Consider the following 24,048-nt stretch of genomic DNA (forward strand, 5'->3'; position numbering starts at 1 on the left):
CTCACATAACTTAACGGCACATTATACCCTTTATTTATCTTAATTCTTCTACACATTTTGAAGGGGACTTGTAACAGAAAGAGTTATCATAATGAAGGAAGCACAAGTAGCAAAAGACCTTTCGGTCACCATCAAGGATGTTGCCGTCCCCGAGCCACAAGCCAACCAGGTCGTCATCAAGGTCGTCTATTCTGGTAGTAACCCCAAAGACTGGTATGTTTACTTCCCAAAGTCCACATGCTACCTGCACGATCACAATATCCACGTGACGTTGTCTCCCATTTCAATATATCTCCTACCAATCGATCCTCCGTTAACATATCCTCCAGGAAAATCCCCGCCTACGACATGAAGCCTAACTTCAACACCGGCGACGACATCGCCGGATACGTCCACAGCGTCGGTGCCAACGTCTACGAGTTCAAGCCCGGAGACCGGGTTGCTTCCTTCCACGAGATGATGACACCGGGTGGTTCCTTCGCTGAGTACGCAGTAGGCTGGGCCCACACCACCTTCCACATCCCATCTTCTGTTTCTTTCGAGCAAGCAGCGACCCTGCCCCTTGCCGCCATGACAGCAGCCATCGGACTGCACCAACGCATGCGTTTGCCAGACCCGTGGACTCCGGCGCAGGAACCCACGCCGCTTGTTGTGTATGGCGGTGCGAGTGCAGTGGGCGCATATGCGATTAAACTAGCATCGCGCGCAAACATCCACCCCATCATCGCTGTAGCAGGGAAAGGAGAGAAGTTCGTCGAGGGACTTATCGACCGCTCAAAGGGCGACACGATTGTCGATTACCGAAGGGGTGATGACGCGGTCGTCAAGGGCATCAAAGACGCGCTCAAGGGACAGAAACTGCAGTACGCCTATGACGCTGTATCGGAACACAACTCCTACACAAACATTGTGCAGGTGCTAGAGCCCACGGGTAAGCTCACGCTTGTTCTGCCGGGTAAGACGTATGAGGGTATTCCCGAAACTGTGCAGCAGACTCAGACGATGGTGGGCTCGGCGCACAAGGAGGATGCGGATTACGCGTTCATCATGTTCCGGTATATGGCGAGGGGGTTGGCTGAGGGCTGGTTCAAGCCGCATCCGCACGAGGTTATTCCTGGTGGCTTGGAGGGAGTCGAGACGGGTATGAAGAATTTGAGGGATGGCAAGGCGAGTGGAGTCAAGTATATCTTCAAGATTGGAGATGAGAAATAGAAGTTGTAAGGATGGAGACATGAGCAATGCAATGAAACCTAGGAGATGGTAGATGTCATCATTTTTCTCACACAGTTGAGCATAAGAGGTGATCGTGAAACGTTGAGATGATGCTGGACGTACCGCCCACATGATAGCCGGTGAGTCTTATTATACGTGCACTACGTGTGCCAGGAATATCTTTACTAGGATCACAGTTACAAGACAAGTAGTATAGGAGGCTTTAAGGAATACGGGCGTATTATCCTTGTTATAAAGTAAGCACGTATGGACTGTAACAGACTACATAGACTTATAAGCTAAGACTCTATTAGGTACAAAAGTTGTTGTTGCTGCCACACCTACTAATGTTCCTGCGTATCAGTAACTTCGACGAGGATGTATCAGACAGCGTCAATCATGGCGACGTCCTCCTTCGTCTCGACTTCCCCTGCCCGTGGCAGCGCAGACGATACTTCTTCATGATGTTCGACAACGAGCTCTTCACCTGCAGTGTTGCGATCTGGGCCTGGTTCTGATCCAATTGGAACTTGGCTCGGATGATGTCGCGGACTTCTGCGCGGGTTGCTGTCGGCCTGATTGTTATCGGGAGTTCACTTGGGATGTTGTCGACCAGCCCGATTTCTGTTAACCATTCCGTGAGCTCTCGTTGTTTAGGAAAAAGGGAAGTCATCTTCCAAGATACAAGCACTTCCGGGTTCGGTTTGGGCGGCTCGGATGTATTTGTTGCTTGGTCTGGGGCTTTGGCGGGCTTCTTTGTGCCGTCTCGCTCCCGCATCCAATGCGGGACGTGAGCTGTACTAAACCGGACCTCCTCGTCCCACTTGGCATTTTCGAACCTTGTGCTCCATACTTTGGGGCTCAATGACCACGAAAGATACATGATGACGTTGAACGCGCGACTGTATGGCTCTAAGTCACTCTCGCCGTACTTGGTGTGCGGGCCGAAGCTCTTCACCCTTACGGTCGACCGATCAAACTCGGGTACTTGCTTTCCTGTCAGGGCCTTGAACGCGCTGACAGCCTTCTTCTCCTGCTCTTGGTCGAATGGCCATTGCCCGGAAGCCCTCTCAACCTGTCTGGAAAGCTGTGCGCATGCGAGGGCGGTTCGTTGAACCGCGTGGATATTGTCGCTCTGCTTTGGGTATACGTCGATGGGGCTTTCCTCGAGCTTCATTTCCTTCTCCTGGTCACGGATGTACTCTAGTACGTCCCTCTGGGGCACTTGAATTGTGCCGCGGTCGGTGTAAGCATTGGTATAGCGTTCAGCACTAGGCTGGACAGGATGAACTTGCGGAACTCGTTCCGGCGGCCGAACATGGCGTAGGAGCCGACCTGGCCTTCGCCTTTGTGTAATTGTATGAAGCTTTTCGGATCCGTCCCGGGAGCGAGAATATCGTCATTGCCGTCGTTTTTGCGGTTCCGAGCAATCTTGAGCTTCTTGGCCGGCTTACTAGAAGTTGGATCCTTTGGCGTGTCGGCTTTCTTCTTGGGGGCGGTGGCGGGACGGCTCGGGGCCTTTGGGGTTTTTGGCTTCGGTGGCATGTTTGCTGTGTTGGTGTCAATGGACTGAGTGATAACACCGTGGCTTGCTTACCTGTGATGGTGCGGGCGCTGCGAGCTACGTAAGGGCGTTGGACAGCGCGGCCGATGCTCAACTTGGTGATGCCAACGGACCCAGCGCTAGGGTCGGAGTGAAGAAGAGTGCGTCAGGTTCTGCAGAACAAACGGCACGTCACCTAGATTTTACTTGCGCCCGAGGAAAGCAAATCAGAGTGACAGTAAATAGAAAGTAGCAGGGCTGAGGAGATCGGTGTAGGTGGTGGAGTCTGGCTCTATCACCTGGTGAGTGGGCGAGTAGTTCTAGTCACATTGCGAGGTCGTACCGACATGTTGACATTGCTCATTGAAAGTAGACACTCATCAGGCACAGCTGAACAAAAAAGATCAAGTAAGATGATCGTGAAACGTTGAAATGATGCTAGTAACAGGAAAACTACGCAATACTCGAGACACGCATACAAGTACATCCCAGTGCAATCGCAACTGAATACGCCCCAGCGACTGCCATAGGCAGGGAGATTACCCAAACACCGACCCAAGCCTTCGTTAATGCTTCTAGATGGAGTTTTCCAAGGTTTTGAGAATGAGACAGATGCACAAGAGAATAACCTGGCGCCAGAACATCGCCAAATCGAAAAGAACAGAATGCGACTAGTGAGCAACGAAAAGCGGAAAAGTCGTTAAAAGCCCCAACGGTGGCGTCTCCAACCACCTAGTGCCCCAATTAGCAAGAGGTAAATCAACGCCAGACGCTCTTAGAATTAGGCATGAGGCTACCTCTGGACGAAGAACCACTAGTGATCCGTACAGGCGCTCGCGCATTCAAGCTGGGTGGTGCCTCCCGAGGTCGATCGTCACCAACGTTCGCCAAGGTAGTGCGCCTTACAGCGCTCTTCATTATGGGCGTAACCCGTGGGCTGAGTACGCTGTTCTTCCAGTCAGCCTCGTGGACTGACTTGACCATGCGACGTGCTGCACCCGCGGAGAGAAGGGAGTTCTCGTTGGGCGGGCTACCAATGGTCGCTGCTGTCGGACTACGACGACGATGCGCTCGGTTCACAGGCACAGATCCTCCGTTTGTGGAAGAACGGCGCTTGATCGCGTGTCCGATTTGTCGCGCGTCTGATGGCGTCCACTTCTCTCCCTCTGAACTGGAGTGGCCGCTGTCTCCTTCTCGCGTGGGGCCCGACGAGGCGTTCTCTACATTGCTCAAGGATGAAGTGCGAGCGTTGTTGTAGATGTCGCGGAGAGGCGACGCACCATCGGAATCCGAGCCATATGCGTTGTTGGAACGAGATGTGGGGGATCCGTCCGAACGCTTAGATAGCGCGCCGACTGCAAAGCGCGATGAGCCCTTCAAATCTACAGAGGCTTTTGGTGGTGTGGGGATGGGCGAAGAGCCACCGCTTCCATCGTATTTTGGTATGGGGATGCCTGTCGAGTAAGTCGGTGCTGGCACTGGGGTGGAAGAATGTGTTGGTGTTCCTGCTAGGTGTTCTGGTGTTTTCTGGAATTCCGCAAGTGTCCCATTCTCGGTGTCGTCCCTCCAGCGCACCCCCCGCTTCGTCTTTGACGGAGACTTCTTCTTCTTCATCGGCGAGAACTGGACGCTCTTTCTGGCTCCTGCCATCAACTTTCGGCGTGGTGATGACTTCATTGGCGATGATGTAAGATGCGGCGCGTCCGCCAGTGTTGGCAAAGCAATTGGTCGCATGGGAGACGGCTCCATGATGTTCACTGGCTTCCTCCTTTTTGGTGTGCCTCTGTGGCTTGGCTCAAAGAACTCCGTCACTGGCAGGCCACCGTCTGGCCGAATAACCTGCGAAGTTGCGTTTGTACAAGAATTCATAATCTTTGTAAGCAGCTTCCTCGCCGCTTCGACCGCTTGGGCTTCATCCATTTGGGTGATCTGGCTTAGGATTGTGACAGTCTCGATGTGCGCCTGTACCAGCACCTGGACGATGGCAGCATCGCCGCCCTTTTCCATGTCTAGCAGAGCATTGAGTTGTTCACGATCCGCATTCGATTTGAGTAGCTCGTACTCTCTTGTCAGATTGGCAGCATCGTGGCCGTCAGCGTTGCCGTCCACCTCCGCCAGACCCTTCAGTCCAACATGCAGCGCTGTGTCCATTTTGCTCGTCCAGACAGTACGCTCCAATCGCCGATGGCAATGTTGTCGCGTTTGTTCGAGTTCTGCCGAAATTCCGACTGCGGTATCTCTCATTGCTGTAACTTGGGCGGGCATCTCCTCGTTTTCGCGAACATCCTTCACGTTGTCGAATGCTGCGATCCATGCCGAAATCATCGAGATGCGCTTCTCGGCCAGCTTCAAGGTCTTTGACATATTCAGCCGATCCCGACGGTCGGGCTCAGAGTCCGCATAAGCCTGGCGCAAGCGTACCACAGCGTCTCGCAAGATGCCATCCTTCTTTTCGCTCTGCTTCTGGAACTTGACCAAGGCACTTCCTTCGAAATCCTTCTGTTTCTTCATCAACTCCTCGATCAAGTGTCTCTGCTCATCGATCTTGACAAGGTAGTCCTTTACGTGGCGGTTGACATTGTATACGTTCTTGGTGACCTTGGTTTGGATGTTCTTCGCGCGATTGGCGTAACGCAGGGTGTTCTGCGTCTCATCGAAATGCGCGCTTGATGGACTAACACAGACTATCATGACAGTTTTGCAGTTTCCACCGAGAGAGAACTTGAGCAATCGCGTGAGTTTCGAGTTGCGGTATGGGATGTGGTTTCGCTTTCGGGGATCACATAGGGCGTTGATACAGCTTCCCAGCGCGAGCAGGGATTTGTTGATGTTGGCACCCTCCGTCAGACGCTCTCCACGGTTCTTCGTAGCGCTCGCACGCTCACTACCTGCCAAGTCGATGATGCTGAGGGTAGCCATTGTGTGGGGTTCGTTGACCGAGGCATTGCGGTCCTTGGAGGACACGTTGATCTGGAGTACGGCGTGGGATCGGGAAGAGGTAGCGTTCGCTTCAGTAGGTGACATGGTTCGGTACTCGTTGCCGCGGACAATAATATCCATGACTTCTTGGACCTGTGGTTGTTAGACGCCTGCCGTGCAGTGTATCCCTCCCACTTACGCTCTGTGGTCGGTGGCTGGAAAGACCAGCGACTGATACAGCCTGGTTGGCATCCTCGCGGAGCATCAGGGGTTGTTTACTGCCGCCCTCTACAAGCAAGTCGCGAATTGTCTCGTTGTAGATTTCCAGATAGGAGAGCGTGATCTCGGTGACCTTTTCATCTTGTATGTCCTGAATCTTCTCGAACAATTCTTGCATAGTCAAGAAGATTATGCCCGGCTGCTGCGATGTTCCACTGTGAAAAGGTTAGACCTCCTGCGAGCAACTAGCGGTGTACATGAACATACGTGATAGTATGTGTCTTTCCGCAACCTGTGGCGCCATAGGCAAAGACAGTCGCGTTGTATCCATCCAGCACACTGTCCAGCAGGGGCTTCGTCGTGGCTTCGTATACATCGCCCTGGGAGGTAGTGTCGTCGAAGACGCGGTCGAATGCGAATGTCTGGTCCTTTGATCGCTTGCCCTGAGGTCCTATTGTTGATCGTCCAAATCGCTGGACGGCATTGTCTTCTGGAGGGTCGAAGATTCTGGTAAAGGTCAGCCCTCATGACTTGAAATGATACGTGACGTCTCATACAGGCACTTCTCGTCCATGACCTTGATGACAGGCCGGATGCCCTTGTGGAGCTTCGGCGCTGGCAAGCCCGCCAGCGAACCGTCTCCGAGGAACAGCGTTTGGTCATCGTTCCTCGTGACTTGGGCTGCCTCTCGGATAGTGAAAGGGCGGACTCGTACGGTGACGGAGATGGAAGACGCGCCCGCGGCGGCCATGATTGCGCCCAAGAAATGAAAAAAGCAGGTCAATCGCACTGCGCAGCCTCCTTTGAAAGCGTGGGGAACAGCCGCGAGCGAGGGTTTGGTGTTGCGGGCTGGAGTGCTCAATGACGATGTTCCAGCCGGAACTTCTGTTATGGGACGCACGGCCGCTGGTAAACAGACAGGGATCTAAATGCGGCAACCACGACCCTGCCGCCAAGAATGCCCTCTTATCCCCACAATTTCCGACGTGGCTGCGACACCACACGCCACATCACCTCTGTCCTGCCAACGGGCGCACCCGACTGTGTGCTACCTCGAATGCGAATGTTGCAGACCGTGTGATCCCAGAATAATACTACCATCACCCTCACTCTTTGGCAAGCCTTACTCGCTCGTGTTCCTGGTCCTGAAGTGCGTAAAGGGGCAAGTGGAGCATCACAGCATGTGGAGAGTGAAATGAGAGATGCGCATCTCATAAAAGGATTCAACTATCATGCAAACATCAAACATGCGTCCGGCATATCTTCGTAAATTCCATTCCCCGACTAACACCGCCTCCACCTCAAATCCTCAACCCGCACCACCCATGGCCCGTTCACACTAATCCAGCTGATCCAATGTCTCGGCCTACATCAACCGCAATCAGTTTCTACTGCTTGGGTGGTGTGCACTTCTGCCACTGCACGTACACGACTTGGGTGAATTTGAGATCGGTAGAGTCAGTGGTGAGGAGGCCAGTGGCGCTGGCGTTGCTGCTGGTCAGGCGGACCTGCGAGTTGATGTTGAGCATGCCGTTGGTGCCGCATGGCGCCCATACAACCGAGGTGCTGTCCGCCTCGTCGTGCTTGAGGTAGTCGCCGTTGGTTGGCCCGTCGAACTTGTACTCAGTCGAGGTCTATTTCGGGTATCAGCATATCTGGTCCACGCCACTGGAACTTGAATAGATCTTACCTGAGCAGTGTCTCCGGAGAAGTAGTAGGTAGACTTGAGAGTGCCAGAGACGCCCTTCTGGATGGCAGAGTAGCCACGGTAGTCGGCGGACAGAATGGAGTACTGGAAGCCTCCTGGGTACTCAATGTCGACGTTCAGCTGGCAGTTCTTGCGCTGCTCAGTAACGGCGATGCCGGGGCCGATCGAGGCGATATACGCGTCGAAGATGAGGGTCATGACAGTCCTGTCACTGTTGATCTGGGAGCTCATGGTGCCTTGCGGGCAACCAGTTCCTCCATAGCTGACACCGCGAATCTTGACCTGTGTTGCGTGAGTTGATCGTTTCGGAAATTTCCATCTAAGTTTCTCGTACCTGACCGGGTGGTGGGGCATCACCGAGCTCGACATTGGGGAACGCAGGGGCTGCTGCCGCGAGGGGAAGGAGAGCAAGGAGCCACTTCATGTTGATAGTTTGGAAAGATGGTCTTCGGAGAAGGCTAGATGGAGAGCTGATGATGTGGTAGATGAGACCGAGAGTAGAAGCTGGATGAGGATCATGGAAGGGAATATGGACCAGGTTATATACCAGTCCCTCGGCGCCAGCCCTTTACCTTTGATTGTCTTAACCACTACCGCGGCAACACCATCTTGGGCGATATCTACAGTCCGACCACGATAACAGCTGCCAAGTGCCAATGGCACTATCGAGTACGATTGGACCGGCGGCCCGCTCGTGCTCATAGGTCCAGAATCGCAGAAGTTGCTCAGCTGAGTTCGTGTTGTCCGCTTAGCTGAAATATTGTTCCGTGTGGATACATTCTGAGCCAGCCTCCAGGCTAAGCGTCGGTATCTGGGGTATGTGATAGTCTCGTTCCGCCGTGCATCTCGCTTCCAGCTGCAATCCTAACCCGAATCACAGCAACGGAGCATCTTCATTTGAGTTTTCCGGGCGCGAGGAGATTGAACCCTGAATCGTGGCGGCTCTTTGAATATCGTACGTCTGCGCCACCAGGTGGTGCAGTATGCGTGAAACTCTCGGCATCACCAATGCCAATGTCTTTTGGCGAGGTTTGCTGACATGCGAGTATCACGAATTCTTGCACAACTTGGTGGCGCCGTATGCAACCTACCCGGAAACCGAGTGCCGGCGGTACAGCTGCTGAAACTAAAAGCACACCCGTCGCGTGGGCATATAGATTCTCTTGATAGCGAATACGAAACCCAGACTCGCGGTCAACGAGGTATACCGTGGCCATTTCATATCAGATGACGGCTAGGGTACCAAAGTCTTTTTGCACAAGCGAGTCGCTGTGAGTTTGAGCCGTTTCCTCGCATAGGTTTTGGCCAGCCCAGTGGATGTAGATATGAAAGCGAGATGAGTCGAGCGTATTTGCCTGGGGTGCAGAACTCAGAATAGAAACGCCGGGCCTGGATGCTGGGTATAGACAGTCCACGAAGCTGACCGAGAAGCAAACAAGCTCATCCGGATATTGTCTTTCATCTATAGATCCTGTATGTAATGCAGCAACGGAACATGTGCGGAAGCGAAGACTGAAAATAGTTTCCCTGCCTGGAAGGAGCGGCATAGTACTGCGAGGGTATCGTGGACGTCCAATTCAAAAGATCTGGAGAAGTGAGGAGTTCTTGGCGCGTAGATTAACCTTATATTAAAGCTTGTCGTTCCATCGGTGCTCGAGGCCCTGCCTTGATCAATTTTAGCGAACGCGATTTGCTGCCCTTGCAGATGTGAGGTCTAGAGATGCATCTAAAAATAATCTTAGAAGAGTTAGTCAAGTGCATGCATCAAGCAGTGTTCGACGCACGTGGTGACTCGGAGCGACGCCACGTCCAAGGATGCATCGTATGAGCCTAGATTCAACTACTGCCGGTTCAGCAACGCGGGTTGTAGCCGGTGCAAGGCTTTCAGGCGAAATAGATTGAGAATTGATTACGCGCATCGTGTCGGGGTGATTCGACCAAAGCTGTCAGCCGGACCTGACTTGGAGGGTAGGACTATGGGACTGTCAGTCAAGTGCGAAAACAGCAAGCTGACTGTGTATGCTTGATACACGACATTCGTAAAACTGTACGTGCAACTATGAGCTGAGAAGGCGTTCGGTACTACAAGAGAGGGAACGAAGAGATCTCTCCATGACACTAACGCGAGTGTAATAGAATCCACGTCCCGGTCCCGCCGCTTATACGTCCCATTTCACTCCAGCCTACTGCGCAGTGTTTTTCCGAGAGCGCAGGATGGGTCCGCTGGGACATAGCCGAAATTTCCAAGAGCATGTCCTTCGAATAGGCAATGCTACGGCCATGGATCAAGTAGCAAAGAAGCAGGACATCATGCAAAGAGCAGTGCTGGAGGATTCGAGCCTGTGTTGATGCCGGAAGGCTGCAGACATCGGCCGCGACTTGTCCGGGTAAAGACACGTAGCGGGGCGGGCAGAACGGCGGCACGCGAATCTCGTCAGATAAAACAACACTGCGACGCGTCAAAGACAGCGTGCACTGCTGTTTAGGAGGACCGTAATGTGTGGGAATATGTGATCAGTAAGATGCACGAGTCGGGCGTTCCTATCTTCGCGAAGGAGCGACCCCGCCGCCACCCATGTGGCTGAAGCGTGGCCGTGGACCCTTCGATTTGTCACGCCAAATGATGGCATCATCGCCGCGGTCCATTGCCCTTTTCCCAATCGAAGCGGCAAACTTGCGATACATAATAACTCAACAGCAAAGTAATTCTCTCCTTCTTACAACATATACATCACCACCACCAAACTGAAGCTCCTCACGCTCTTCCTTTTGGTCGTCACGTCTTACTTGTCCATGTCCTTTCTGACTAAATTCTTTCGCCCCTTCAGCAGTATGTCGAATGCGCCCGCGCAACCCATGAACGTGCCTTCGGGTGCGCAAACCGCCACTGTCGCTGCCGGATGTTTCTGGGGTGTCGAGCACATGTACCGGAGAGAGTACAAGGGAAAGGGCTTGTACGATGCGAGGGTTGGATATATCGGTGGTGACACAGACAACCCAGGGTACAGGGCGGTATGCAGCGGACGCACTGGTCGTACGTATTCCTCGCTTTTGTTGCGCCACGAGGCGTGACGTGATCTCTGGCCATTAGCTGACTAGTAAACCAGATGCCGAAGCCCTCCAAGTCGTCTACGATCCCGAAAAAGTAACCTACCGTTCCCTCCTCGAATTCTTCTACAAGATGCACGATCCCACCACCTCCAACCGCCAAGGTCCAGACGTTGGCAGCCAATACCGATCCGCCATCTTTTACCACGATGCCGAGCAGGAGAAGATTGCGCGAGACGTTACCGACAAGGTGAACAAGCAGTGGTGGAAGGGAAGCGTCGCAACAGAGATCCTGCCTGCAGGGAAATGGTGGGATGCGGAACAGTACCACCAATTGTACTTGGACCACAACCCGGGCGGCTACGAGTGCCCGAGCCACTTCTTGAGGAGTTTCCCGCCGCTTTCTGACTAAGTTGGGATAAGATATAATGTTATATACGCATCCAATCTAGAATGACATGTCTCACGGCGAAAACACCTTGTTCCATTCGTGGGGATGCGTCTGAAAGCCCTGATGATTATGATGAGATATTCGTATATTTATGCTATCGAATATGTCTGTCTATGAAGGTGGCATGACCTCAAATGTCTGCGCAACCTCCTTCTCCCATGACAAGCGGTCCTTGCCAAAGATCTCCGCACCAGGCTTGAAGTTCTTGACACCTTCGTCCAACAATCCCGTCCTCAAGACAATGCTGTCGGGGCCGAGGGCCTCTTGCTCGTGGTACACGTGTGACGTGCAGTTCTTGCAGTAGAACTATCAAGACTCGTTAGTAAATGCCCTCTTCTCCAGTTCCATGGGATGTCCAGGGGGTGACATACGCAATGAACGCTCTTTCCAGAGTCACCCTTGTATGTGTATTTGCCTAGATCATCGCCCTTGGTGATTTTGAGGGCTTTCTTGGGGATGATCTGATTGAGCGTGTACGTGGAGCCGGAGAGCTCTTTGCAAGTGTTGCAGTGGCTAATCGATTGTTAGCTTGATCCTGCAACGAATTGTTGTTATAGGAACAGAATGACACTACTCACCATAGGATGTGTGCCTGCTGATCTTGCTGCAGGGTGGCAGTCCACTCTGTCTGCTTGCAATGGCAATGTCCCTTGAAGTCCGTCATGATGATCTGATTGGTCCTCCTAGTTATCCGTATTGAGTTTAAATGTCAAAGTATGTAAGGGAGGATGGACAACAAGGTATTCGAGAAGCGGTAGACATTTATATAAAGCCTACCTTGGACCCAGCGCTCGTTGCTTAGCTGGATTCCCCGCCCCTCCACCCATTTAGCGTGGTCCCTCCCTCATGCGGTCTGGAAATCCCAGCGTATCGGCAGCTGTGTTCTGCATCCCGATGCGGGTATTTGTCAAAGAATTGTTGCATTAGCGGCATCATGGTACATGATATCAGGGATGACGTTCTATGTGCTCACGGTTTATCAGTCGGGAGTTGACGCGTCGACGTGTCCCGGCTCTTAACTTCTAGGTCTATGCAAGTCCGGCAACTAGGCTTTGGGCTATACTATGCGGCTCAGGATTGTCTTTCTAAGATAGGAAGAGTGATGATTCGGAAGTAGTGGTCGCTTGGGGCTGCATGAGGGGTAGCATGAGACTTATGTTGCGATCAACAACGCGAGCCGCAATGACGTAAGCGGGGCAGCTAGCTACTCTGGCACTGGCTGGAGAATGCATCCGATGAACCTTGGAAATGATGTAGAAAGTGACGTAGTTAGATTTGGTTGGAATTTGAGTTCTGATGGTGATGGCGAAGGGCTTAGCGGGCTGTGGATGGAAGGAAAGAGCCTCCCTTGACAATTCCCAGGCTGGCGCGATCAGGCGCGTAAGTTTCGCGCTTGAGCGACCAGCGCGCTGTCTCATCACTTGTACCCATGCACAACATGCTTTCAGATTCTGTGTCGCAATCAACTATTCTTCTGCGATACAATGCCCTGGCTTGTTTCTTTGGTTAGCTGTGCAGGTCGAATGCAGCACGGCCAACCTCCTCACCAATACATCCTTACTGACCTTCTGGCAACGGAAGGAACGGCGAAGTTCGATTTCGACCAAGCGCGAAGGACATCTGTATACATCTAAATCACTTTGACTACACTGAGGATCAGTTGAAGTCGTCTCGGAATAGCACCATGACTCCAGCTCCCATCTTTTCATGGCGCCATACTATCACAAAACCACCAATGCTCAACTATACCTTCTGATGCGAATTCAGACTGCTTTTCCGTCCCAAGTTTATGACCAACGAATGCGCCCAGGTTTGCGAAGCTTACTGCGTCTAGCTCGTAGCTTATTTCCCCGCATCTCAGCGAAGATCCAGGAGATCGTATACCTCATCTATTCCCGGACCGGAAAACCATCTGGGCGGCTCGGCGTAACGCATGCCGAGCGCTGTATAGTACATGAAATGGTGTCGAGAATCTTTTGGAAATATGTAATAGGAAAACGCGACTTGCTACAACTTGAGAACGACTTTGGTCTGTACAATCATGCGTTGGCTTACACTTTTAGGGACCGTTGTTGCGTTGGCGACACTACCTTTGGATACTCTGGCTGCGACCTGTTGGCGGGACACGGAATGCAGCGGACCTGTTGAAGCCGCATTCAAAGGTAACTATTCTATCAAACTCGCCCTCCCTTTGGCACTACTGATAGACCAGGGCCTTGGAACTCTAACATCTACGCTCCATCATCGCGAACAGTCCGTCCAAGATCAGTCTTCACCATCAAAGACCGTCATCCAGCAAGCTATCCGCGTCTCGTCGTCCTCCGCGGCAACGGGACGAATGTCATTTTCGATTTCGGTGTTGAAGTCGGTGGCATCGCCTCTATCTCGTACACCAGCAACGGGACCGGTGCCATTGGCCTTGCGTTTTCCGAAGCGTCGACATGGGTAGGTGAATGGTCTGACGCATCGAACGGGAAGTTCGCTGGTCGCGATGGGGCGTTATATGTCAACATCAGCACTGCCGGCCCAGGGACATACACGATGCCAGATGAGGTGATGCGAGGAGGCTTTCGATACATGACGGCCTTCCTTGTCACGGAAAGCGGTACCTACGTCAACGTCACGGATGTGCAGCTTGAGATAAGCTTTCAGCCTACGTGGTCAAACCTGGAGGCTTATCAAGGGTTTTTCGATTCCAACGATGAACTGCTGAACAGAATTTGGTATGCAGGCGCATATACGCTTCAAACTAACGCCGTACCCACCAACACGGGACGCTGGGTCCCCATGCTCGCGAACGGGTGGGCCAACAACGGCACTCTGGGTCCAGGCGATACCATCATCGTTGATGGAGCGAAACGAGACCGTGCCGTATGGCCAGGCGACATGGGCATTGCTGTTCCCTCCACCTTTGTCAGTACCGGGGATCTCGCCAGCATTAAGAACGCACTGCAAGTCATGTTCGACTACCAGAATCCGGATGGTTCATTCCCTGAAGCTGGCCCGCCGCTTTTACAGCAAAACAGCGATACGTATCATATGTGGACAATGATCGGTACCTACAACTACATGCTATACACGGACGACGCAGACTTTGTGCAGAGGAACTGGGCCAAGTACCAAAAGGCTATGGAGTACATATACGCCAAAGTCCAAGTCGAGACATCTGGTCTCCTCAATCAAACCGGCACCAGGGACTGGGCGCGCTGGCAAACTGGATTCAACAATACGGAAGCAAATGTCATTCTATACCACACTCTGCAAACTGGTGCTAAACTCGCTACATGGCTCAACGAAAGCAGTTCCAACACTCTAGCAAAAATGTGGACATCCCGCGCCACCGCCCTCCAAACAGCCATCCTAACCCATTGTTTCGACTCCACCTACGGCGCCTTCCGCGACAACGCCACCCTGACCACCCTCCACCCCCAAGACGCAAACAGCATGGCCATCCTCTTCGACCTCATCCCACCCTCCTCCCGAACCGCCCAAGACATCTCCACAGCCCTAACAAAGAACTGGACGCCCATCGGCGCCGAAGCCCCCGAACTCCCCGGCAACATATCCCCCTTCATCTCTAGCTTCGAAATCCAAGCCCACTTCACCCTCACCAACCCAACAGGTACAACCCGGGCCCTTGAACTCATCCGCAGAAGCTGGGGCTGGTATGCAAATCACCGCAACGGTACTGGATCGACGGTTATAGAGGGGTATAGGACGAATGGAACGTTTGGGTATAGACAGGAGAGGGGGTATGGGTATGATCCAAGTTATGTGAGTCATGCTCATGGATGGAGTTCGGGGCCTACATCGGCGCTGACGGAGTTTGTGGTCGGGTTGAGGGTAGTTGAACCGGCGGGGAGGAAGTGGGTTGTTGAGCCTAGGTTTGGAGACTTGATGAGGGCGCAGGCAGGCTTTGTTACGGGGTTGGGGAGATTTAGGGTGGGCTGGGAGAAGGAGAGGAGTGGAGTTGGGTACGAAGTGGTGGTTGAGACGCCGGTGGGGACAGAGGGTGCAGTGAGGCTTCCGGTAGATGGGTTGGGTGGGAATGCGACGGTTGTAGTTGATGGGAGTGTGCTTGGCAAGGAGAAGTATCGGGAAGAAGATGGACGTGTGGTGTTCAACCTTGAAGGAGGGGTCTACAACATACGGGTTAGCATGTAGGGTTGTGCTTAGCAGGGCTAGATGATGATTGGATTTATTCAGATGTCATCCTCAATCCACTTCCAGCAACTGGTATCTCCCGCCATGCTTGTCTAACGCATCTTCCACTCTCTCCATGATAGCGAGAACCTTCTCCTCTTCCAGTCTCCTTCCGACGACTTGTACAGCCACGGGCAGACCGGCCATCTTCTCCGCGTCGTATAGCTTGTACGCGCCTTGTGCGACCCCGTTCAATTTCTTGATGTTGAAGTCGGATGGCAAGGCGTCTTTGGCAGGATCGACGTGCGTTACGGGGATGATTCCAGAGGAGTAGTCGAGCTTCACATAGTTAGCGAGGGCACAGTAGTGTTGTGAAAGAAGAAGACTTACCAGATTGAACATGAAAGTGTAACCGCAGCTGCTGACTGCATCATGCATGCCGCCATGAGGTACCGCAGGAGTCGCATTGGGTGGAGTAAGCATGACATCCATGTTGGCCTCCTCAGACCACCATTGGTAGAAATTCTGCTTGTATGCCTCGCGCTTGCCAGCGAGCTGCCAGTACTCGTGTGCAGACTTTGGGTGCCAGTCGCGTAGCAAGCCAGCCCAGATGTCGTCACCTTTGACGTACTTGACGTACAGGTAGTGCGCGTACTTGATGAACTTGGGTAGGCGCATGTAGTAGACCAGTTGCGCTGCACCGAGATCATTCCACTCTCCAGTACGGAAATGACCCATGAATGTGTTACCGCCGTCACTTAGGAGAAGTTGGGATGCTAGCTTGAGAGCTTCGTACGGCGAAGGAGGCTCGACATCGAAGACTTCGTGGCCTTCGGCCTTGAGTGCTTCGACTGTTTGGTCTAGAGCGCGCGCACATGCTGGCGAAGGGTCTGCGACGTGATCGGTTCGCATGACGCCTATGCGGAGCTTTGGCTTCTCCCGGAACTCGGTCTCGACATCTTCTCTCCACTCTAGCGGGTGGACGGTATAGTCGTATTTCCAGGGCTTCATCTGGATGAAGCTTCGCGTGAAGTAGGTCAAATCGTTCAACGTGCGCGCCATGGGACTGAAGACGGAAGGTATAGCCTCCTGACCCGACATGCTTGTGTTCATGCCGACTTTCGGCCATCGACCCGTTGAGCATCGTATCGAATAGCAGCCGGAGAAGTGTGCGGGTGCGCGGACCGAGCCAGCGACGTCTGATCCGATGCCAATGCGACTACCACCGAAGGCCAACAGTGCTGACTCTCCACCTGTTGAGCCACCTGGCGAGTATTTGTCGTTGTGTGGGTTCTTGCACTGGCCCCAGACGTCGTTGGTGGATTCGAAGGATAGGAGCGTGGTAGGGAGGTTGGTCTTGACGAACGGCACGGCACCCGCGTCTTTCAATATCTTGACCATGACTCCATCTTTCGTCGCAGGCTTCCCGGTGTTCCTCGAATAGCCGACAGATATGTCAAAGCCCTTGACTTGTATAGAGTCCTTCAATGACACGGGGATACCGGCAAGCGGCCCCTTCAAATTGACCTCCTTCTCCGCCCATTCTTCAGCTTCCGGGAACAGTATCTCCGTCACGCAATTCGTCTTCTCCTGTGCCTTTATCGCGACTTTGCCGTACGTGCGCAGGATATCGACGGGGCTGGTGATTTGTTTGTGGACATCTTGGACGAGCTCCTGGATGGGTTTGCCGAGGATGGAGCGGTCTTGCGAGGATAGAGCGGACAGGTACGGCGTGGGGAGTGTCGCGATCTTGGAGGCGCGTTCCGACTGCTTGCGCTTGCTGATGGTGGAAAGTTAGTTCGTGGCATTGGCCGAGGTGGGGGGTGGGGGAAGCTTGGAGCAGCTCACCAGTCGGCCTTGTGTTGTCTGTACTCCGAGAGACCCATCTTGAGGTTGCAATTAGGAGAAGGACGAGGTGTCCATGGAATGGAGCTTCAGAAGAAGCTCTAAGGCCCTCGGGAACGGTTATCAGTCACATGTCGCGTGAGAGCCGCGAGTATGCGTCTGGCTATCTGGGAGCTGTGTCGCCTGGACCTGCCGCATTCGAGCTGACCCGGGCTGGATGCGGGGAGCTCCTATCATCCTCCCTTTCCAACATCAGAGGAACAACCCCCATCTTCGGTGCTCGTACGCGACTTCTCGCGAATCCTGACTATGACATGGTCTTGATCGACTTGCACACATGCAGCATCGCGTAATTCGACCATGGGCACGGCGAGCGCTGTACTAAACCGTCCAACAGCCGTCCGGCACAACTCTTCAGCCTGGACGCCTCACTTCCAAAGTCTCCATTTCTTAACGCTCTTGACGCGGGCACCCATCTGAATCGCGCGTAAATATCAGCTAACCAATGCTTACGAGATACCACCAACCCGCCAGCAGAGCATTGACGCATATCGTCGCGTTGTCCTCTCATCAGCGTACGCGTTTCTTCCACAACGCCATCACCAAAGCACAGAACCATTCCTTCAAACATTGTTTCCACCATTCTCGCATCTGATTGAGCCTCAACACTTTCCCAGCATAGCTCCCGCGCGCGAGGTAGGGCGGGAGGTCGATGTGGGACCGCGGAAGCTTGAGCAACACCCGCAACAACACCTCCCACCCAGTCGATCTAGACGTCAAACTATGGATCCACATGCTTCAGGTACAGCGCAGATTCTACACACCTGAATGGCTTCCCCAGACTTGACGTTTAGGCTCGTCATGCTGTAAGCGCCTACGTGCATCAGTGCGGCAGCTCGGGCCATTTTATGAGATACCGCCGCTTCGCGCTCTCATTGGCTCCTCCAGCGACTACTCGAGTTGCCATGAAACGACTGTGGTCCAGACACACCATGAGCAAGAATAGCAGCAATCTTGACTATGCCCTTTGCGATCTGTTGTTGAGATCGCAACCAACTCTTCGTTGTATAAGATGTGCTGGACGCAACGTCGTAGTAACTCATCACACACATCATCAACCAGCTCATTACAACTCACTTCCTTTTCGTCTTTTTTTCTCTGTTTCCTTATTTCCTTGTTTCCTATCTGGGTCTCATTCATTCTTCACTTTCTACGAAATCACCCTCTCTTCTGCTGTGCAGACCGCTATCCATTCCTTGCTGCTTTAATCGCCTCGTCTGTCTACTTCGACATCGCATCCTCAGCCACATCCACTTTACAGCAACCAACCTCAATCCGCCAATATGCCTGTCCCCAGCTACAACGCCATGCCTTTGAGCAAGATGTTCCTTGGCGCCCGTGTTCTCCAGGCTATCTGCATGATCTTGGTCATTGGCATCTGCTCCAACTTCATCCAGATGATTGTCACAACCGGTGTTGAGCCACCCAAAGAGTTCGTCGGCACACTGAGCGTGGTATGTAACTTCCTATGCCATGACTGACTACCTCTAACATCACTAGACTTGCATCGCTGCTCTTTACATCATGGTCAGCGTAGGCTACTACTGGTCGCAAGCCAACCTCGGCCTCCTCGTCATGACCGGTGTCGACTCTCTCCTTCTCATCGCCTTTATCGTCTGCGCAGTCACTCTCGGAAAGCCCATGTCGTTCCTTAACTGCTACGTCATCGGCAAGTCATCCGCAGAGATCGATGCCCAGTACGCCAACGCCTTTGTCACTGCGACAGTTGAGAACCTCAACAAGTCCACCTCCAGCTTGGGCCACTGGGCCGGTGTCACACGCAGCAACTGCTTCCAGGCCAAGACTGTCTGGGGTATGGCCATTGCTCTCTGGTAAGTTCTCACACGACAGATCATGCCTGATACACTACTAATACGACTCAGCGTACTTTTCACCGTCTCATGCGCTCTTCTCCCCACTCTCTGGTACAAGAACAACATGAAGAAGCCCGCCAAGACCGTCGAGGACGCCTAAACGCGAGAACCCAAACCATCGAACATGTCGAGCCAACGCGACGACTCAGCAAAAAAGGAATGTCCTGTCAAGAGCGCTCTCTGCCAGTCTTCCACCCCCTCTATCCACCTATACTCATGTCTTTCCTTATCTTTCTGTCAAAACTATAAAAATAGTCTGCATTGCGAGGGAGTTTGGAGTTGTCTTGTCTTGCTTCTGTCTCCTTCTTCAGACATTGAATGTCTATAATCCTAATGGATAGTTTTGGGCCTAGGCGCCTGTATCAAATCAATTGCATTGACTTCATGCATCACATGCTATCCTTTCCAGTCATCCCTCAAGCTGTGACTTCGATCACCGGCTGCCTGCTCGGTTACACATCGCTATCGTCATGTAACGCGCATTTCTTTGTTCGAGATACGCACTGTTGCCAACGTCCTACATCGCTGCCGTCCGCACGCTCCACCTTTTGGCAGTGCTTGATCATGTGGTTCCAAGACGCAAGGACTACTCTGTGGATGAAATAGCGCCGCTCGGTATGATCTCCTGAGTAGACGCCAGCTTGCGGCAAATAGCACCTCCGCTTAATGCCCACGATCTTGTAATCGACTACCCCAGCGATGCGAGGTCCCTGGAAAGCTCAAGCACGGGAAGGTCAGCTTCGATTTTAGGCTTGTGCTCTTATGTTACACTTGGCTCATCGATATCTCCAGCTGTTATTGTCGACTCAGATATGACACGCAAAGCTCTATGGAGTCATTCGTACACATCATCGCTTTCACAAGTATAAAAGCTAGAGTTGACCGCTCTTTCCTCTTCCTCGTACCAACAAGCTATCACATTCTTAAAGTTACATCAGTATACTTTGCTCTCATCCACCCCATCAAGACAAGAACCAACTTCTGCTCGACTAAGCGATCAGCAAACCCGAACTTCTTGTCAAGACCAGGAATAATCTGAAACACATCCTACAATGTGTCTCGGATGGTACATTGCGTGCTACAACTTCCGACTCAACCCTGAAAGCTTCGAAGAAGTTTGCCAGCACCCCTCCGCCGACCCGCCTAGGGTGCGGGACCAAGAGGCATGTCGAGAGTCGCAGAGGTGGGCCAGGGACCACCCTGACCTCATACCGCAGGACTGGAGGTATGAAGATTGGGGATTTTGCAAGACCAAGCGGGAAGCGTTCGGAAGACTGGAGGCGACACGTTATGGCACGCCTGAACTAAGGGATTCAAGACAGCTTTGCGTTCATTGCAGGGCAAAAGCCAAGGTAGCGGAGTTGGAGAAGGATAAAGGAGTCAAGATCAAGAAAGAAGAAGATGACGATGGCGACCAGCAAGGTAGTTGGGGTGGCTATGCGACTGGACAGAGTAATATCGCTCTTAAGGGATGATAATTTGGTGGTCGAGTTGGAAACTTGCTGAGAAGCTACATCGAGATGCCTAGACAGGAGACAGAGGGATATATGAGAGATGTTCTTATGTTGCTATATAGTAGTATACAAAAATTGAAGGTGTCGAAGAAAATACCGTGGTGAATTGGCTACATCACTTGAAACAAAATGTGCAACTTGTAGAGAGCGAGAAGGAACCTTGGAAGCATGTTGAATCCAACAAGCACATGAGCTTGGCGGAACTAACAAGCTCTTTGGCATACGAGTATACATGATGCAGTGTGCCGTCGTCCAGAAGACATCAGGGCTTCAGTCGCGGCAATGCGTTGATTGAGGGTCATTCAAAATATCCGGTGGGACCGAGAGTTGCACCCAGGTGATCCTAGACATGCCAGTCTGACAGTCATCTTGTCAGACCAAACCCAGTGCATCTTGAATGCATAATCCTAGAAACCCCCGGGAACATGGGAACAACAGCCAAGTATATACCATGGAGATCTAGACTTGTCCGACGGAGATGCATACTTCCACCCCTTGCAAACCGATAGAAATCTCTGCAATCGCATTCGTTCTCGCAAGTTTCGAAATTACTGCATCGGGAAACGCCTGCAGAAGGCGTCCATCGTGTATCGGCGTTCAGCGAACAGGCGGAGGTGGTAAAAAGGAAAATTTGATGCCATCCCATCTGCACGGTTACCAAAGCTCCCTGTCCGCGGCTGACTCGCGCGTTCATTGGCTGTCGCAAGCAGCAAGCCTAACCAACGGAGCTTCAGAGCGTTGCGACTTCACGACGTGCGCGAATGTGAAGGATGACCGTAAGATCCATTGCAGATCCTCTAGATGAGCGCATAGCCTCTGAAATGGCTCACACGTGATGTGTATACTGCGTAATGGAATCCTAAAAGCCGAGCATTTGGTGATCACGCGCGAACCAGCGCGTCGGATTGTCAGCGCCTTCATGCACCCGGCTGCAGGCCAGTTAGTCCCCGCTTTACGCCATTCGACGCCGTGCTTGTGTATATAGAACCCTGATTCCCATCTTTTCCAGTGCCACGGGATATTCAAACGCGGACTTTGAGATCGTGGTTCTTATTGAGGTAGTTTGGTTGGCCAATTGCTTCTCTAAGGGACCTGAGCTTCGTCGGTACGACGTCATCCCCGGATAAACTTTGAACGCGAGCCGAGAATCTCAAGACTGTTACTTTTTGCGATATTCTTGAGACGACTTATTCACATTTTATTTTTCTGGGAAGGGGGGAGATACTAGCCCAGCATGTCGCTCACGCAACGAGTGACATCGATGGAGGAGCATGAGCCGTGGAGTAGAGAGGCGAGCCCGGACTCCAGGCACCGGAAGATGAGCTTCAACCCAGTCGGCACCTGGACCGAACAAACAGGCGAAGAGCCAACCATAGGCGCATTTGAAGTACCTAGGTGGAAAAGGCTGCGTATGTATCCCGGAACACAGCATGGGTGTACACAAGCTAACATCACGTAGTCCAGGTCTTCTTCGCCGTTATCTACTGCCTCTTCGCCGCCGGTGTCGTCTTCGGTTACGCCGCGATAAAACCCGTACTCCTCGAGGAAGGTGTCTACAGAGACTACTGCACAAAAGAAGAGCTGGATCAAGATGTTCACGTCTGCTACGAACAGGAGCTCCGGCTCAACCTCATGTTTACGATCGCTGCCGTGTCTACGAATGTCGTCGCGCTTCCCGTCGGTACAATCCTCGATCGCTTCGGACCACGCGTGTGCGGAATAACTGGTGCGATATCTATAACGATTGGCGCATTGCTTTTCGCATTCGCAAAGGAATTGGCTTTCGACGCGTTCATCCCTGGATACTTGTTCATGGCGCTGGGTGGACCGTTCATCTTCATCTCGTCGTTCCAGCTTAGCAACACGTTTCCGCAATACTCTGGACTCATCTTGGCGCTTTTGACTGGAGCTTTCGATACCTCGAGCGCGATCTTCTTGATGTACCGACTCATCTACCAAGGCACCGATGGCAACTTTTCGATCAAGAAGTTCTTCCTTATTTACCTGATCGTCCCGGCATTTATCCTCGCAGTTCAGATTCTCTTCATGCCATCGGTATCGTACAAGACGGTTGGTGAACTCGTCACTAGCGCGGAGGAAGAGCAGGTCATCCATGACTCAGACGACGAGATTGAAGATGCAGCAACGGTTCGAAGCCTTCAAGATGCGCGACGAGCACATCGCGACAGCATTGTTAGCGAGATCACGTCTTTGCTTGGCACGAAAGATGGCCAGAAGCAGGCACAAGAGGAAGACAAGAAGAAGAACATTTCAGGTGTATGGGGTGCGCTACACGGTCGCACCGCCAGCCAGCAGATTCGCACTCCCTGGTTCATCCTCATTACGCTGTTCACAGTGCTGCAGATGACGCGTATTAATTACTTTGTCGCTACTATTCGGACGCAGTACACGTACCTTTTCCATGACTACGAGAAGGCGGTCGAGATCAACAACTTCTTCGATGTCGCGCTCCCGGTTGGTGGAGTATTGTCTGTACCATTCATCGGTCTGCTCCTCGACAACACAAGTACTACTTTCACGATGGCGCTGCTCGTCACTGTTGCTACCACAATTGGTGTGCTAGGTGTGATTCCGGAGACGTGGGCTGCATACGCCAACATCGTTCTCTTCGTGCTCTACCGACCTTTGTACTACACTGCAGTATCGTAAGTTGTCCAATCTTCCGCTCTCAAGCTCCTTGCTAACACTACTACTAGCGACTACTCCGCCAAAGTCTTCGGTTTCGCCACCTTCGGAAAAGTCTACGGCCTCATCATCTGCCTCGCCGGTGTCCTCAACTTCTCGCAATCTGCTCTCGACGCTGCTACACACAAGACTTTCAAGAACGACCCTGTACCCATCAACGTCATCTTGCTTAGCTTGGCGCTGCTCGTCGGTCTAGCCCTTGTGGCGTTTGTATGGCGAAAGAGCCATAGGATCCAAAGGGAGAACATCGAAGAGGAGGCTGAGGAAGCAAGAGAGTCGCTTATGCCAGCTGCCAGTGGAAGTCAAGGAGCGAATGGCTATGGGTCGATGAATGGAAGTGGGACTGTCAGTCCTAGTGAAGACAACAGGGGCAGAAGATTGTAGGGCAAGGTATGTGGCCAACCTGCATAGTGATGTTCTTTGTATCGCGGTATCTGGCACGCGGGCTGTGTGGCTTGGAAACCCAGGCGCATGTCCCGAGCCACTTCACAGCCGACCCTGGCCGCTTCTTCAGTGCAAGGACATATGTGTACACTTACAGTACTTCCTCGTTGTAGTTCAGCATGGCGAGGCGTTTGGGATCATATTGCAGTATAATGTATGAAAGCATGGTGACATGCGCGGGGCACATTGTTTTCTCAGTATTGCTATGCCAGCTGCCGCCTAAGAATTATGGGGCAAACATCAGACTAGTGTAAAGACCCAGCGTTGTTGTTGTTCATGGAAGTCAGCCGCAGACCTGCCAAGGTCGAAGCGAAGGGGCGGGGTCGGGGCTGTGTCTTTCAGGCTAAGAGGATGCCTTCGTC

At 52.6% G+C, this 24,048-nt stretch overlaps 10 protein-coding genes across 10 annotated transcripts; 5 read left to right on the forward strand and 5 right to left on the reverse strand.

Annotated features, from left to right (window-relative positions):
• Positions 1–91: 91 nt before the first annotated feature.
• Positions 92–1,212, forward strand: J4E78_000849 (uncharacterized protein; the record flags this gene model as incomplete). Its single annotated transcript, XM_049361510.1, has 2 exons — positions 92–213; positions 330–1,212. 2 exons carry the CDS (start codon positions 92–94, stop codon positions 1,210–1,212), a joined length of 1,005 nt encoding a protein of 334 aa, XP_049226793.1.
• A 397-nt stretch (positions 1,213–1,609) lies between these two features.
• On the reverse strand, positions 1,610–2,757 carry J4E78_000850 (uncharacterized protein; the record flags this gene model as incomplete). Its single annotated transcript, XM_049361511.1, has 2 exons — positions 1,610–2,428; positions 2,485–2,757. 2 exons carry the CDS (start codon positions 2,755–2,757, stop codon positions 1,610–1,612), a joined length of 1,092 nt encoding a protein of 363 aa, XP_049226794.1.
• A 757-nt stretch (positions 2,758–3,514) lies between these two features.
• Positions 3,515–6,644, reverse strand: J4E78_000851 (uncharacterized protein; the record flags this gene model as incomplete). Its single annotated transcript, XM_049361512.1, has 4 exons — positions 3,515–5,827; positions 5,874–6,108; positions 6,161–6,400; positions 6,451–6,644. 4 exons carry the CDS (start codon positions 6,642–6,644, stop codon positions 3,515–3,517), a joined length of 2,982 nt encoding a protein of 993 aa, XP_049226795.1.
• A 637-nt stretch (positions 6,645–7,281) lies between these two features.
• J4E78_000852 (uncharacterized protein) lies at positions 7,282–8,025 on the reverse strand (the record flags this gene model as incomplete). Its single annotated transcript, XM_049361513.1, has 3 exons — positions 7,282–7,527; positions 7,584–7,883; positions 7,936–8,025. 3 exons carry the CDS (start codon positions 8,023–8,025, stop codon positions 7,282–7,284), a joined length of 636 nt encoding a protein of 211 aa, XP_049226796.1.
• Positions 8,026–10,433: 2,408 nt separating this feature from the next.
• Positions 10,434–11,061, forward strand: J4E78_000853 (uncharacterized protein; the record flags this gene model as incomplete). The annotated part of the gene is made up of 2 exons (XM_049361514.1): positions 10,434–10,635; positions 10,709–11,061. 2 exons carry the CDS (start codon positions 10,434–10,436, stop codon positions 11,059–11,061), a joined length of 555 nt encoding a protein of 184 aa, XP_049226797.1.
• Positions 11,062–11,211: 150 nt separating this feature from the next.
• Positions 11,212–11,764, reverse strand: J4E78_000854 (uncharacterized protein; the record flags this gene model as incomplete). The annotated part of the gene is made up of 3 exons (XM_049361515.1): positions 11,212–11,406; positions 11,472–11,613; positions 11,679–11,764. The coding sequence occupies 3 exons, from the start codon at positions 11,762–11,764 to the stop codon at positions 11,212–11,214; spliced, it is 423 nt and encodes a 140-aa protein (XP_049226798.1).
• A 1,866-nt stretch (positions 11,765–13,630) lies between these two features.
• J4E78_000855 (uncharacterized protein) lies at positions 13,631–14,878 on the forward strand (the record flags this gene model as incomplete). Its single annotated transcript, XM_049361516.1, has 2 exons — positions 13,631–14,765; positions 14,845–14,878. Coding segments are annotated over 2 exons (1,169 nt in total), but the record flags the coding sequence as incomplete, so codon positions are not given.
• Positions 14,879–15,315: 437 nt separating this feature from the next.
• On the reverse strand, positions 15,316–17,129 carry J4E78_000856 (uncharacterized protein; the record flags this gene model as incomplete). The annotated part of the gene is made up of 3 exons (XM_049361517.1): positions 15,316–15,582; positions 15,634–17,023; positions 17,092–17,129. The coding sequence occupies 3 exons, from the start codon at positions 17,127–17,129 to the stop codon at positions 15,316–15,318; spliced, it is 1,695 nt and encodes a 564-aa protein (XP_049226800.1).
• A 1,302-nt stretch (positions 17,130–18,431) lies between these two features.
• J4E78_000857 (uncharacterized protein) lies at positions 18,432–19,122 on the forward strand (the record flags this gene model as incomplete). The annotated part of the gene is made up of 3 exons (XM_049361518.1): positions 18,432–18,602; positions 18,649–18,980; positions 19,032–19,122. The coding sequence occupies 3 exons, from the start codon at positions 18,432–18,434 to the stop codon at positions 19,120–19,122; spliced, it is 594 nt and encodes a 197-aa protein (XP_049226801.1).
• A 2,675-nt stretch (positions 19,123–21,797) lies between these two features.
• On the forward strand, positions 21,798–23,626 carry J4E78_000858 (uncharacterized protein; the record flags this gene model as incomplete). The annotated part of the gene is made up of 3 exons (XM_049361519.1): positions 21,798–21,945; positions 21,996–23,202; positions 23,254–23,626. 3 exons carry the CDS (start codon positions 21,798–21,800, stop codon positions 23,624–23,626), a joined length of 1,728 nt encoding a protein of 575 aa, XP_049226802.1.
• Between the last annotated feature and the right edge of the window lie 422 nt (positions 23,627–24,048).

This window comes from Alternaria triticimaculans (genome assembly GCF_023758025.1).
Source record: "Alternaria triticimaculans strain BMP 0046 chromosome Unknown scaffold_1, whole genome shotgun sequence".
NCBI classification, from domain to species: domain Eukaryota; kingdom Fungi; phylum Ascomycota; class Dothideomycetes; order Pleosporales; family Pleosporaceae; genus Alternaria; species Alternaria triticimaculans.